The sequence below is a fragment of the Lactuca serriola genome, chromosome 4, assembly GCF_051521515.1.
Source record: "Lactuca serriola cultivar US96UC23 chromosome 4, Lser_US96UC23_V15, whole genome shotgun sequence".
Lineage (NCBI taxonomy): Eukaryota > Viridiplantae > Streptophyta > Magnoliopsida > Asterales > Asteraceae > Lactuca > Lactuca serriola.
Genome location: NC_136411.1, coordinates 100,178,016 through 100,195,005, shown reverse-complemented (window position 1 = coordinate 100,195,005; position 16,990 = coordinate 100,178,016). Strand labels below are relative to the sequence as shown.

Below are 16,990 nucleotides of genomic sequence, written 5' to 3'. Positions count from 1 at the left end.
TGTGTAAGCTTATTTTTTTGGGTTTAAGCTTATGAGCTTATGAATTTAAGAGCTTAAGAACTTATAAGTTTATTGATGGGTTTTTAGCCATAAGAACATCTTATGTGCTCATGCAAACCCTAATGCTTGGATCTAGGTTTCTCTATTGTACATGCAATTCATCCAAGACTTTAAACCCTAGATCTAGCATGTGATACTCAATATTAACATAAGAATAGGGTTTAGATCTTACCTTGATTGTTATGTAGCAATAACAATCTCAAATCCTCCTTGTAATGGCTTTAGAAAGCTTAGAGTCACAAATATCACTCCTCTAATGGCTCACAAACAACAAGAGCAAGAGGATGAAGAATGAGAAGAGAGGAGGCACCCAAAAACGTGTTGAAACCCTAAGGAGACTCTTAGCCACGTTTCTGGTGCCCTAGGGATCCTTAAATAGTGAGACTATTAGGGTTATCTAACAAGGAAACCCTAATTTGACTACTTAGGCTCTAAGCAACCCATGGACTCCCTCCTTAGAGGCCTTGGACGATTTCTAATGGTTTTTCCCATAGAATTCGTCCACTCCATCCTCTATGGAGTCCATTAGCCCAATATTCAACTATCACACAATTGACAGTTCTATTCCCTTTTATTTAATTAATCTCTTTTAGCCATAAAATTAATTCTTAATTAATAATTGACTAATATTAATTAAACAATATGATTTCTCCTTTAATATATTATTCTCATAATATATTAATAAATCATAATTAATTCTCTCTCTCCATAATTCATCCTATCAAGTTGCTTTGGTAAAGGCAACCCAAAAGGCCCATGCACCATCGGGTCAAGTACATACCAAAATAGTTATGGACTTAGACACTAATCCAACATTCTCTCACTTGGATAAGTCTAATAGCTATTCTACGTATGACTTCAGATCCTGATTAGCAATCGTAGCTTTCAAAAGCTGTTGTCAATTCTGATCTTATCAGAAGCGTGTCCTTTAGATAAGGAATCATATATTCCTCCATTCTTGATATCACATAGATGTGAGTCATGGATTGAAATCATTCTCTTAGTCTATGTGATGTTTCCCGATTTCCGATTTATGACGACTGACAACAGACTATAATTGAGCACATCAACTTAGTCTCGACTTGGCCAAGCGCTTAGCGTGTCATCACTAAATCATCGAGGGGCCCACAGATATCGCTTTTATCCCACTTTGGATAAAATGAACGGATAAACTTCGACTCAATGCTTGCTTGTATTCACTTATCAAATCACACACAACAATAACTTTTATAACACCAAGTTACTGGTGCGTTTACTTATCATCAATGTACAACCGACCAGCAAATAACAACTCACACGTCTCGATTTCAAGAATATACAATATTATCGACTCATAATCACTCGTGATAAAATCCATGAAGTGATTCTTGTGAGTGTGGGTTTAATCCAATGCTCAAAATCATATTCATAAGCACTCACGAACGTTGTAACAAACCTTTGCTATGTCTAATACACTTCAGACAATCTACAAACCAATTCATGACAGCCTTCATTCATACTTACTTCCAACATATGAACGACTGTGGACCATTCAAATAATTTGATTATTCTGAAATAATTAATTATTCAAGAAGTCAAAACATGCGAAGTGAAACACAAGAATAATACTAATCCTATATGGTCTCAAACCTTTGAGTATAAATAAAACACCTTTTATTTATCACCATATCGATTACTCATTATTTGTTGTTTAGGTTAATTAACTTATTACTTGAATTATTACTACAATTGTCCCATGCTCTTAGCATGCACACAATGTTTACTTATGGTCCTTACTTTGTGAAATAGATCAAATGAACACATTTCCAATCATACACATTTCACAACTCCTAATCCTTATCATAAGCATAAGAATATCAAATTCTTGCCACTTATAGAATATGCTAGATTCTAACTTTTTATGCAATGATCCTTTCGTAAAGTCATAGCTCAAAATCATCAAGACTTGGCCAATCTCTATCAGAAACAATTATATAGATATGATGTCTCTCACTCAAAGTACATTCCTTTGAACATCCTTCTTGCGTAAAAGTTTCTAATCTAGACATAGATTCTCAATATCCAACTCCCAATATGGAAACATTTCCATATTTGCCATATGACAACTCATTCTTAATAGAATCTTATCTATTCATAATAATGTCGATATGGTCTATCCAATACCATACTTCCAACTACTCACAAGCAACCAATCTTCAGTGAACTTTGGATCGTCCTTTGATAGTTGTTTAATTATTTTAGTCAAAACCGATTCTAGTCCTTTATCCCTCTTAATGCGCTAGACATTTGGAAAATTTTAGAATGGTCAAATATTATAGTATTTGCAATCGATCCTATACCGGAAGCATATGGGACACAGTGCATAATGTCTTACATAAAGATATGATACTTTATCAATCTTCTGCCATAATATTTTATGTGTCACGTTCTCATATTTCGAACTATGAAGAGGGATGCCATAATCATAATCGAAATTTGAGAACACACTATGTATCCTTGAATAAATTTATTAAAATTCCACAATCTAAGCCTTTAGATTTGAAATGAAGCGTAATATTCTCTCCCTTAATTATAGCAAAACAACTTTTCAACCCTTATGACTTTGCAAAGTATAACTCTTGTTTTCTATAATTAATATTGCTAACTTGCAATACTTGCCATAATAATCATACACGCATAACACTTATGCTCCCATTATCATGATGATTATTATCATACAAGCATAACACTTATGCTCCCACTAGCTTTGACATGTATTCAGAAAACAGTTGAACTTTCAGAAAACAATACCTATTGAATTTCTTAAGTTCATATTTCTAATACCTAATGCTTTGATAAGTCTTTATTTAAGCTTCTTAAACTCATACACCTTTGCCTTAGCTCATATGTGTGTCTAAATAATTCAGAGCTTATATCAATAAGTCCTAAATGTTCAACTAATTGCCAAATCTCACAATTCGAACTATGAAAAAGGGATGTCGTAATCATAATCGAATTTGAGAATGCAATTTACATAGTTGATATCTCCTTAAAATTTCTCTTAGTGAAAGCGTTTCCTCACAATCATTTTCATGAAGCAGAGAAACCTTATGACACTTAGATTGTATGGTGTATGTGTTCCTATCCATGTGAATTTGCCATTACCATAATTGAAGGATAATGTTTGTGACAAATTCAAACTTTTATGGACAGAACTTGTTCATTCTTAATTTCTTGCCTTCAAGGGTCCCACCATTGCTTCCAAGTTATCTAGCACCTCACATATGCCAGTCAATGTACTTTCATTGAACAAGGTGTTTGCCTTATGCAGTCTATTGAGAACTCGTAGAACTCATATGCATAATCACTCAACTGGATTGGCACAGAAATAGAATTTTGTCAACACGATAGATCACAAACCTCAAGTCGTGCGCTAGTGTTTACTCTTGATTAATTCTTGAATCCTTTCAAGATCTTCAGAATCCCACTGACCTCTTGACATATTAGATTCTCTTATCAAGAACATTTTTTGATAAACAAATATCCAAGAGTTAGTGTGTCTCTATATTAGGACAAAACATTACACACATTTGGTCTTAGCTGGTCTTTGGCTTCTTCAAGACATCACAACATACCAAATTCAAATGTGTAAGAGTAGGAAAACAATTTTCTACTTCACATTTGATGAATGCGTGTCACTCAATTCACAATCTTGGAATACGATTCTAAGACATGATTTTGGAACAAAGTATGACTCATCCTTTTTTATTTAACCATTTCAACAATTTCTGATTCCTCTTCTTAGCCATACTAGTGCACTAAGATGTCCTTAGAGGATCAATTGTGATATGGTTCTTAATCATTAAGACGATCATAAAATCTAATACAAAAGTACTCTCCCTTCTTCTTAGATTGGAGAAACTTTTATCTTTCTGCCTTCATTGATTCTTCTTATCCGTTCTGCTATTCATTGAAACTTTTCAATGATTCAGAATTACACTTAATCTTGTAAGTATAACCACATTTACTAGACTTTTAGTAAATTATGACGAATATTCTTATTGTTATTTGTGGTGGACTTGACTAGTGCACAACATTGTGTTTTATTTCTTTAGTCATTTACTTGACTCACATACTTGTGTGATCAAGGAATTAGTCTTAATCTCCTACGTTTCAAGATTTCCATACATCACATGATTCAAATCATATGATTCTAAGTTTCTGTACAATTGAAACTTAGGTGATGGGAATCTTTCCTTACTTAGAAAATTTTGACAATAACATAACTAAGAATCACATTCATTTATACAAATACACAAACATTTTTTACAATGATTTCATTGCAAGGATATACATAAATAAGACAAATCAAAATTTATTTTATTCATAAAAGCAGTGGAAAACATGTCCTTACAATGCAAAATCAACTGAAAAATCTATGTAATCAAATATTCCTAACGACTCTATCATAACTTTCTAAGCTCAAAATCTGATCTTCGGATCCATGCGATCGCGCTCCATTTCTTCGTGATCAGACTCATCTTGCTCTTCCATCAAGCTTCCTCTCTTTTCATTGATCTTGCAAAACATTCAAATGTAATATTATCACATTATGTATTAAGAATCGATGAATATGAACTTAATGGAGTTAGATAGTGAATTTTACCTGAAGTAGAGCCAAACGTCTCCACTCTCCCATCTTTTAGATCTCTCAGGTAGACTGGGCAACTTCGTCTCCAATGCCCCTTCTCTTGGCAATAAAAGCAAATTGAGTCTTTTAGAACAGCACACGGAACTACTTCAGACTTTGCCTTTCTCTTATGATCAAACTTTTCGACCATGGCATGCCTTTCGTTGTCATTGCCTATATCCATAGAGGTCTGGAAGGCAAATCCACCAATCAACCTTGCTTTTCCAGTGCACCAAATCATTGTTGATTCAGCAGCAATAAGCATATAGGTGAGATCGATGAAGGTCACGTTGTGGTTCATCACATAGTACTCTCTTATGAACTCACTATATGAGTCAGGATGCGACTGAAGAACCCAGTCAACAACCAGCTCCTTACAGACAACGGATCCCAACACTCTTAACCTATCAATGTGTGACTTCATTTCTAAGACGTGTGCACACATTGACTTTCCTTCGTCATGTCTACTTGCCAAAAGGGCTTGAGTGAGCTTGAACTTTTCAAGCCTTTGAACTTGTGGGTTAGGGAGAACAATAGGAGGAGGTGGAGGAAGTGAAGCATGATCTCGTGTTCCTCGATCGAATCGTGGAATATCATCTTCATGTGCAAAGCTTGTTCCACGGAATTTGGGAAGACCATAGTTGTCATACTTTGACATCTACAAAACGGGAGAAAATTCAAGTTAGTTGATTGATTGAGTCCTTAATAAATCACCCAAATGAGATATTAAGGCTAGGACCCAACACAATATTCCACAACTTGGGAGAGGGATGTCGTAACCCAAATTGCAGAACATTTGAAGGTAAGTGGATGACGATTCACTAAATTTCCACCATGAAAAACGAAAAAGAGATTAAGTTTTAAATGTATTGAAAAACTCCTAGATCCTTTGAGGTTCAATGAACTTTTCAGTGGCATGCTTAAATCTCGATATGCCCCTCGATTTTTGATTGGGATGCCGAGGATCACAAAACAAGGTGTGAATAACCATGCAAACTTACATGGTGCCCCCAATGCTATAGTCACCTATTCGATGTGCCGGTTAATCACACACGCTCCACCGAACTATGACAAACATTAAGTCACCCTTTGCTACCTTTGCTTAGAACCATTTAGTGTGCCGGTTAACCACGCACGCTCCGCTAACATCTTCGCAAGGGTACAAAGTGTAATTTCATGGAATTGCATCAAATTCACTTTTGTCTAAAGTAACTAAGATTGGGAAGTTTGTATAAAACATTTAGTTACTTTATACTTCATTATACTTTTAATGGAAAAGGTTTGCCCTATCCTACCCGTTCGGCTAACGACCCTCCACCAATCAAGGAAGTAGAGGGTGAGAGTGGACACCCATTAAACGGTCATTTTATAGGCCATAACCTTATACCCCCCCCTCTTATAGATCGGCTTCGTGAATGAGGCCTACTAACGGTAAGACTAGCAGTTTAAGTTATACATATATAATATTAGACTTTTAATGTTATATATAGTATAATGGTGTATTCTACACTTTTAAAATACTAGGTGGTCTAATTTAATAAATTATACTTTTAATTTAATTAAATGTAAACCATATCACTATGGATTTATTAACTCTCTTTTAATTATACACTTAATTAATTTAATAAAACCATAAGGCTGCAATTTGAATTTTTTTCAAAACTTAGGGTTTTAGAATTTAACATTTTTTTAAAAATTAAACTTTTTAATTAAAATTTAAATTCCAAAACTTGAGGGCAAGTTTTGAAACATTTCGAATCATTAGGTTTTAGAATTTAAATATTTCAAAATCAAACCTTTTAATCAAAATTTAAATTTCAAAACTTGAGGGCAAGTTTTGAAACTTTTCAAAATACAAATGATCAATTAGCAAATAATTTAAATTAAACAATTAATTTAATGATTAAATTTGACCTAGTCAATATTATTTGCAAGACAATTTACCAATTTAATTCAAATAATCAATTATTATCATATAAGGAAATTATCATTCAATCAAATAGTAATTATCTTTTGTTTGGTCAAGGATATACTCAAATATATAACAAAATTCGAATATTAATGACCCAAAGTAATTAAGACAAGTATCCTCAAGCAAAACAGCAAGAAATCTCGAAATCTGCTCTAACTGACGCTGGAACTCGCCGAGTTCCACTATGAACTCGCCGAGTTGAAGCTACTCCACCCTCTACATAAATCAAAGAGTAATCATTAGCTAAATTATTTTCGTAAAATGACTAAAAATGGTATTAATGTAGTGTTGTGAAAAGAATAATTATTTAGAGTTTTTGGTAAATAGATAAATATAAACAAATAAGCTAATCATTTGAAAAAAAAAAAAAAAAAAAAAACCTTGTTTTCATTTTTCTTTTGAAAATTTGTTTATTTTTAAATAAAATAAGCTAATAAACTAATTCAAACACTAATTTTTTCTAACCCAAAAAATAATAAATTGATAAATAAATGACTAAAAAATAAGCTAAAACAAATACCTCTTAATAGTAATAGGAAGAGTAGATAGGTATATTTCTTTGTTTGTATCTATAGTGCATGTCGTTTTAAGCCAATTTTATGCATGACTTGCAAGTAACGTCTTTGGAGAGCAAGTAAAAGAAAAGTATAAAAATAAAATATACAAATCTCTACCCTTAGTGTACAATAAATCAATAATTAAAACTAGATTCCCATAAACCACATAAAAAACATTGATAATTATTCATACTTAAATATTATCCATACAAACTTGAACACACTTCATAAGAAGAACATAACTAATAAGATGTTTTGCCAACACTCACTCCATTAATGGCAAATTATTCAATATTGGGAGACACAACACGGCAAGAAGAACAATAACGAAAAGGTACAAACATGGTCAAGGCATCCAAATTATACTCTAAACGGGTGAACGAGTTGTTAGATCCATGGAATCAATAAGTGGATGCAGAGAATGAGGTTTATAGTTCCAAATCTCATGATGAATCTCAACTACTTTTTCCATCATAGGCTTTAGTACTCGTTTGAAATCCTTCACCACTTCAATGTATTGTTGCATATACTCATAAACGAAAACAAACACCGGAAAGAATGAAACCCCATATAAGGTCACGTCTGTCCATTTCGCTTTACTACTGATAGTTAAAACAAGTGTGGCTGCAAATGCCACCATCATCATTGCCACAGAGATGATCAACAGGACAAGCGCTGTAAACTGCTTCTCAAAAAGAGATGACGCAAAATCCTTATACCGAAATTGTGATGTGACAATATTGAGAAATAAGATAACCGATGTCAATGCCGTTGAAAGCGAAATGGAATCAGCTAAGGTAAATAGTAGAAACATAGGTTTCTTCTTGAGAACTGGATGACCTGTCTCATCTGGACCTCCTGGCACTGTGTATACTGAAGTAAAGGCAACAGTTGCAATAAGCACAGCCACGAGTGAGCAGTTTTTTGCATTCTCACACATCCATTCCTTCGCTTCTGAACGAAGTTGATCATTGGTTTCACTAAACACTTCATAAGCGGTCTTTAGGTCTGAGTTTCTTGTCATGGCGTCTAAGGTTGTGCATAGCTTTTCCACCCTCTACATAAATCAAAGAGTAATCATTAACTAAATTAATAAGAATTTTAAAAGGTAATTAATTATTATATCATTTAACAATCTTTTTAACATTCTCACACATTTAATTTCTAAGTGAAGCTTCTTTATACAAAAGTCAAAAAATGTGTCATTTTCCAAAAAAGATAAAACAAAACATAAATTTGTGTTATTTTTTAGATAGTGAAGGCAATTCATTGAGCAATTTTACCAAAAAGTACATTCCTTGAAAAAAAAAAAGTGATTATCACGTATAAATGTTTAAATGAAAAAACATCATAAATGGTCCTTGTGGTTTCTCAAAATCTGAAATTTAGTCCACGTGGTTTAAAAACATCATAGCTTGAGAGAGAGAGAGAGAGGACCCCATTTGCATATTATTTCATTTTTTCATTTTTTTTAAATAAGTGAAAACCTCATAAATGGTCCCTGTGATCGTGAAAAGATGAAAATTTCCTTTAGTTAACGGACAAACTTAACGGAGTTAGCAATAAGGACCAATCGTCAAAAGTTTTGAAATCACAGGAACCATCTATGACATTTTTAAACCACGGGGACTAAACTTCAGATTTTGGGAAACCACAGGAACCATTTATGATGTTTTTTCTGTTTAAAAATTGGCCATTTGTATGTCACATTCTCCTATCTAAGGGAAAATAACTCTTGAGGGTAATTAACTTTTGCGTTTGTACTCATTTGGTCCATTTTCTTTTTTTTGTATTCAATATACCATCGAACTTGTTGTTGGTGTTTACCATAGCCCTTTTGACCGGCTTTTGACCTGTGATAGCCGGTCAAAGGGTTATGGTGAACAAAAACAAAAAGTTCGATGGTATATTGAGTACAAAAAAAGGAAAGGGACCAAATGAGAACAAACGCAACAGTTGGTTACCCTCCTGATTCATTTTCCCTTTACTCATTTACAACAAATCTCACATCATCTCCTACTGATATTAATGACTTTATGAGATTCATTCTTGCTTCTCTTCAAAACATAACCTACGAAAGGACATTACTCATACATGTACAACTTTGTAATGCACTTGAATATTTATTAGGGGAATCTTGACTAAGCAGGTGCATTTCATGACTACATTTACATTTCCAATCAAATGATTTATCGTATCATGGATTCTAGACAAGTCTACAAACGAGTGGAATCACAAGTGCTATGATTTTTGAGTTTACTTAGCTTTAAGATCAAACTCATGGGATAAGATACAACATCAATATGTACAATATTATGGTGATGTGTCTACAAAAGCAGCATGATATTGTACATATTGATGTTGTATCTTATCCCATGAGTTCGATCTTAAAGCTAAGTAAACTCAAAAATCACAGCACTTGTGATTCCACTCGTTTGTAGACTTGTCTAGAATCCATGATACGATAAATCATTTGATTGCAAATGTAAATGTAGTCATGAAATACATCTGCTTAGTCAAGATTCCCCTAATAAATATTCAAGTGCATTACAAAGTTGTACATGTATGAATAATGTCCTTTCGTAGGTTATGTTTTGAAGAGAAGCAAGAATGAATCTCATAAAGTCAATAATATTAGTATGAGATGATGTGAGATTTGTTGTAAATGAGTAAAGGGAAAACGAATCAGGAAGGTAACCAACTGTTGCGTTTGTTCTCATTTGGTCCCTTTCCTTTTTTTGTACTCAATATACCATCAAACTTGTTGTTTGTGTTCACCATAACCCTTTGACCGGCTATCACAGGTCAAAAGCCGGTCAAAAGGGCTATGGTAAAAACCAACAACAAGTTCGATGGTATATTGAATACAAAAAAAAAAAAAAATGGACCAAATGAGTACAAACGCACAAGTTAATTACCCTCAAGAGTCATTTTCCCCCTATCTAAAACCATATTCATGTTTAGTTTGTAGCATAATAACTTGCATGTAAATAAGTACTGAATTAATGACCTTATATAGACGTTGATCATCTTTCAATTGTTGAGCAGGATGTTTGACGTCCTCTGCTAGCTCATCAACTCTTTGACCAACCATGTGCAATAAGGTGTTAAAATTCTTGTCAAGCCTTCCTCTTAGTCGCTCCAATGGATAGTTCATATCTTCAACAACATCTATGATTTTATGTCTTCGGTGCAAGATTGCCAAATGTAAAATGGTACGCCCATCTTTATCAACATGTTCTACAGCCTGTGGATACACTTTCAATATTTCTTTAACAATCTCCGTAGAATCATGTTTGGTTGCTAACAACAATGGGGTATCAGGCTTGTGATAATCAACTTCATGAGCTATTGAAATCTTTTTTTCTTGTTTAACTGTGGATGTACTCTTTCCATATTCATGAAACTTAGAACCACGCATATCTGTCCATGATTCAGTCTTTTCCCATGAGTTGTCTTCTTTTATCAACAATTGGGCAATTTTCATTGCCCATTCACATGCATGTTTTTGTTTCCGTAGTTTTTTTAAATATCTGAACATCAGATATCCTTCATACTCAATATCTGTATCGATCACTGACATGAAAAACGCCACATATATAATTGTTAGGTCTTTTATGGTTGAATAACTAGCATTTCCGATGATCAAATGAGCATAAATGTAAAACGGTGATCCTGGTGCACCGAGGCCTTATGTTTTTTTTATTGTTTAAATAATGATTTCAATAACAAATCTCTATTAAGAAACTAGAGAGGGGAAATAGGGAAAACATTGAAAAACAATAGAAAGCTTACAATTTAGAAACAACAAAATAATGGGTACTTCAATCAATCAGTTAAGGCCATTTAAGATTGACGGTCCTATAAGTGATGCATAACATTTTCTTCTAGCTAGTTATAGATGGAAGTTAGTCATTTCCTTCATTATCTTGCATATAGTTGTTCCATATTGCCTTAGACAAAGAAAAGAGTGGAATCTCTCTTCTATAAAAGAGGTTTGAGAGGCAATGTGGAAATTTAGGCATTTGATGTTGTGAGTTTTTGTTCTAGGCCTAACCCTTTGGGTTAAAGCTTTGTTTCAAAGAAACTCATTTGTTTCATTTAGACTGTAATCCGGTTCAAATTATTTTTAGTAAGAAAAATTAACTTATCGTACAAAACCCACAAACCTATGTGGTTAAAAATCGAACCCTAACTTTGCATAAAACCAAACCACATAAAAAAAATCACATAACCATATTATTTGGTTTTGAGAATATAATAATAGTGCTTGCAGTTTATGATTCCATTTTGGCCAATAACCAGAACAAATCACACCATATCCACCTATACTACCTAATGTCAGTCCATTTTTTTCTGTGAAATCCAAAAGAATTTATTAATTGGAAAATCGTGGTGGATAAAGCATTTACTCCAAAACTCAACCAAAATGCATGTGACCACATTTTTTGGTACTAAGTTTTATTTAAATTTATTTTATTATGTATTAACATTATGTAATTAAAACCACAATTTAGTTAATTACATTTTATGATGTTGTATTATTTAATTTATTGTAGTCTTAGGTATGGAAATTATTATATATATATATATATATATATATATATATATATAGAGAGAGAGAGAGAGAGAGAGAGAGAGATTATTTAGAAAACAAAAAAACCCTAAAAATGCTTTAAAAAATACTTAGAGACTACAAAACTATATTTTTTTAATTTTTTTATAAAAAAATCGCAGGTTTTTTAATAAATTCGTTGAAAAAAGAACAATTTTTTTTAAAACGTTTTTCAAAAAAAAAAACAGTGAATTTATTTAAAAACTTATTATTTTTCATCAAAAAATTCAAATTTTTTTTTTATGATTTCTAAGTATTTTTTATGCATTTTTACAGTTTTTTGTTTATAAAACCTAACATTATATATATATATATATATATATATATATATATATATATATATATATATATATATATATATATTATGTTCAGGTTCATTTGAGACCATTCTAATTTTGTGAGACCGTGAGACGAAATCTAAAAATAATTTTAAAATAAAAAATAAATGGAAAAATCCGAAAATTCTTTTTTTAAATATTATTTTCGGAACTTGAATTAACTAAAAAAAAATTAAAAAAAAAATCCCGTTTTTTTTTTTTGAAAAATACGTGAAATATTCTAATATAATATTACACTGACATATTCTAAAAAATAATTTTAAAATGCAAAACAAATGGAAAAATCTAAAAATTCTTTTTTTAAATATTATTTTCGGAACTTGAATTAACTAAAAAAAATAAAAATAAAAATAAAAATAAATCCATTTTTTTTGAAAAATACGTGAAATATTCTAATAGAATATTACGCTGTACATATTCAAAAAACAATTTTAAAATGCAAAATAAATGGAAAAATCCAAAAATTCTTTTTTTAAATATTATTTTCGGAACTTGAATTAACTAAAAAAAAATCGCCAACAAATCTATTTTATTTTTTAAAAAGATAACTCACTCACGTTTTTTGTATGTTTACATGTCTCATGAGGTCACCCTTATTTTTAATTTTAAGCTTTTGACCTAAAGATTAAATTTTGTTAAAAATTGAGTCTGTATACTAAATTTTATTAAAAATTCATCTCAAATTTAGATTAATTTACAACTTTATTTTGCTATAAAAATTTTAAGACTTTATTAGAATTTTTTATAACCATTTTTAAGATTATTTACTTATAATTTATCTATAGTCTTTTTAATATAACGTTTTAAATTTGAGTTATAGTGTTTTTTTTTTTAAATTGCACTTTCATATAATTTTCATATCATTACTTTTAAACCAATTATTTTGTAAAAATTTTAAAATTTTATTACAATATTATAACTTTTTATAAAATATTTCAAATGTTTTAAAGATCATTTATAACTCTTTGATATTTTTTTATAATACATTCCTTCCGTCCTAAAATTATTGTCCACGTTTGACTTTTGAAGTCTTTCTATATCAACTTTGGCCATAAATAACTTTATTTGTGTTATATAATTTTTTATAAAACTTATAATAATGAAAATACATTTAAAAAATAATCTGTTATATATATCTTACATAAAAAATTATATAACAAAAAGTAAATTATTTAATGTCAATGATGAACAAAAGAGACTTAAAAACTCAAATGTAGACAATAATTTTGGGATGGATAAAATATTAAAATACTTATTGTTAGAGATACGTCATATGAAAATTTTAAAAAATGTAAAACAAATTAAAACATCAAACTAAAACAATTATAAAAAACTTATAAACTTCTAATTAAAATTATAAAAAAATGTAATTTTTATGAAACATTAACAAAGTACGTTTGTTTAAAAGAAATATATTAAAATGTTGTACAAATATAATTTGTTAACCGAAACTAAGAAAAATAAAACTTTAGAAAGTTCTAAATAATCTTAAAATTATTAAAAAATGTTGTATAAAAAATGAATTTATAAATTATTAGAATGAATTCATAATAAAATTTAATATTTTGATCAAATTTAAAAAAAAAACAAATAATAAATAAATAAAAATAAAAGTTAGGCCATAATTTGAAAACAGTTATGTGATTGATATTAACTAACTAACAATCAATACTTACATTAATAATATTGTATCGAATTTTGAGCCATATTACAAAATTTATTAAAATAATATCATTTAATAGTCACTACAAAGGTTCTAAAAAACTCGTCATAGATTCGTCGTAGTGCGACATGGCTTTAAGGTTTGTGTCTGCCGCCAATCTTTACCAAAACGTCGTCTTAACTCATATATGTGTATAAAATAGAATAATGGTTGAAAATACATATAAAAATATTAATTATATACAAAATTATCGACTTAAGTCACGCCTTACAAACGATGTGGCTCATCAAGGCTTGGAAAAGATTGAGGTTTAACATTGTCGTCAAGTGAAGCCTCACGTTATTTAAAACCTTCGTTATTACTAACGGCTAACATGTGAATAAAACTAAATATAATTCTCGACTTAGTATTATTATTAACGTTATGAATAATTAATTTTAAAAAAATTACTTATTTAATTTTTATATAACGTAACGAGCATAAATTATAACTTTATTTTATTTTGTTTTAACTATCATTAATGATTACTAATTTAATAATCATTTATTTGGAAAACTTTCAATTATTTTTAAATAAAATGTTTTTATACTCTTTAGTTACTTTAAGATTTTGATTTAGGTTTTATATTTTAAACATTTAAACATTTTAAACCATTAATTTTAAAAAAAAAAATTGAATATTTTAATTTATTTGATATTTTGATTTATATTTTGGATTTAGTTTGATATTTTGATATATATTTAAGATTGAACGTGATAGTCAAATTAACCATTTTAAATATATTATATTTAAAATTCAAAAAAAAATTACAATCAATACGTTCATATTCACATATTCAAATTAATAAATTAGATATATTTAGTTGAAATTTAAAAAGTTTGTGAATTTCAAATGGATATATAAATCATTAGTGAAAATTCATATATTAATAATAGAATAATTTTAATCTCTTTTTGTCATGTCTCATTTTAACACAACACCTATTTAATATTATGACATGTGTCATAAAGATATATTAGATAAATCACAATCACAATTAAAGATTTTAAGGTTTTAAATAATATATTTTAAATATTTTATAGAAACATTTATTTTTTGTAATTATATATTAAATTTGAAGTTATAACTGATTTTAAAATTTTGGTATATTTTTTAATTGATAATTATTTAAACTTATTTATTTAAAATAGTTGATTAATAATTATAAAATTTTACTATAAAAATTTAATTAATTTTGTAACTATGGTTTTTATGGTTTATATAACAGTTTTCAATATATTACAAAAAATTGTTTTTGATACTTTTTAGTTACTTTATTAACATGTCTATTTAGGTTTTAAATTTAAAAATTTAAACGTTTTAAATCATTCTAAAAATAGTCGATTAATACTTTTAAGTTTAATTAATATTTTGGTTTATATTTTTGGATATAAAATAATATTTTGATTTATATATTAAATTTAATATGATATTTTATACTGATATTTAAATTGTCTTGTATTGATATACTAACAATAACACCTAACCTAACTTGCCAAACTTAACACACCGTTCAAAATAATAATAATAATAATAATAATAATAATAATAATAATAATAATAATAATAATAATAGGTGTTACGTACCCTTGAATATCATGCGCTTGAAGAAATTTTTAGGATGAAATTCTGGTTTAGTAGTTGAAAGATGTTGAAGAGCTGTCATGCCATCTGCATCCTTTTCACCGATTAACTCTCTATAATTTTCTGCTATCTCGAGAGCAATCACTGCAAAAAGTTTAAAAAAAAGTTAAGCATTAATTAATCAACTAAGAAATTACTTAATTTATAACTTCAACGAGAACAACTTTGTGACACACACCCACACACACTTACTGTAGTTTCTACTCAGAACTGCTATGTGGAGTATTGTAAACTGATCATCCCTTCGAAGAAATGTCGCCAAATCTGGTCCTTGAATTGCTCTACGGACTTCATCGTGAAGGAACCGAAAGGGTCTGGTCTTGCCATGGCGAGCTGCATAAAATAATGCCGTCTCTCCCTCTTTGTTGGTCATGTTAAGCAACATAGGAGCCCTGCGTAGCAACTCCACTGCAACCTTGACTGTCTTGTTGTTTGTGCCAGTCTCATGGAGAATGGTGTTTCCACCATTATTCTGCCATGTGAGTTTGTGAGTATCACATTCTGACACCATATCTAGGAGCTTCAGTACAAGGTCGGTTTTCTTATGATAAGTTGCCATATGGAGGACGGTGTCTTCGTGTATGGTAAGTGTATGCAAAGGACCCTTGGGAATTCTTTTACATAACTCGATCACTTTATCATCCGTTTGGCTCATCAGTGCTTCATACAGATTTGCATTAATCATCAAGTCTTCCTCTTTTGAGAGAGCCATTTGGTGTGTTTGTGTGTGTGTGTGTGTGAGTGAGTGGGTGGGTGGGAGAAAGAGGAGAAGAGTATGTCAAGACCTTTGTAATTTCTGGAACCTTGATTGATATTTATAGCAAGGATTCAAACAAATTCATTTGGCATGGAATCTTGATAACTTTGGAAGTTCATCCAAGTATAGAATCGCTAACTACTTTAAATAAAATTCTAAATGGTATGGAATGTAGCTGATAAGAAGATTTTAACAATTATTCGACAACAAGGAAAGTATACTATGATCGATGAGGATCAAAAAAGAACAAAGCACCAACTCTTTATAAAAGTTGGCCATACTAGGATGTGCATCTTAATAAATTATGATTGTTAATGCAAAAAATTGGGTATAAAATTGAAACTCTAAAGTCTCAACCAGATTTTTAAGGCTAGTATAAGAATATCTAATTTTTTTGCTTATACCATATTTTCGCTTTTATAGGCCTCTTAATTAACCAGTTAATATAATGTCTAAAAGAGTTCAACGTCTACGGCTTCAAATTGAGCAGATAGAAACGGTTACAGAGCAATTACTTGCCCAACAAAACAAAACCCTTCTTAGACATAAATGAAATTAGATGTGAGTTTAAAAGTATATTAGATTTGCAGATAAAAAAATTAAAAAATATAAAATAGAAATAAAACCTTTTAATTTTTCTTATTTGAATCTTTTAACTAATCATTTGTAATATGTA

At 30.0% G+C, this 16,990-nt stretch overlaps 1 protein-coding gene across 1 annotated transcript; it reads right to left on the bottom strand.

The window, feature by feature from the left end:
* Positions 1-7,410: 7,410 nt before the first annotated feature.
* LOC145102182 (uncharacterized) lies at positions 7,411-16,479 on the bottom strand. The gene is made up of 4 exons (XM_079039562.1): positions 15,750-16,479; positions 15,501-15,641; positions 10,269-10,834; positions 7,411-8,315 (listed from the first exon to the last, which is right to left on the bottom strand). Exons 1-4 carry the CDS (start codon positions 16,267-16,269, stop codon positions 7,626-7,628), a joined length of 1,917 nt encoding a protein of 638 aa, XP_078895688.1. The 5' UTR covers positions 16,270-16,479; the 3' UTR covers positions 7,411-7,625.
* Between the last annotated feature and the right edge of the window lie 511 nt (positions 16,480-16,990).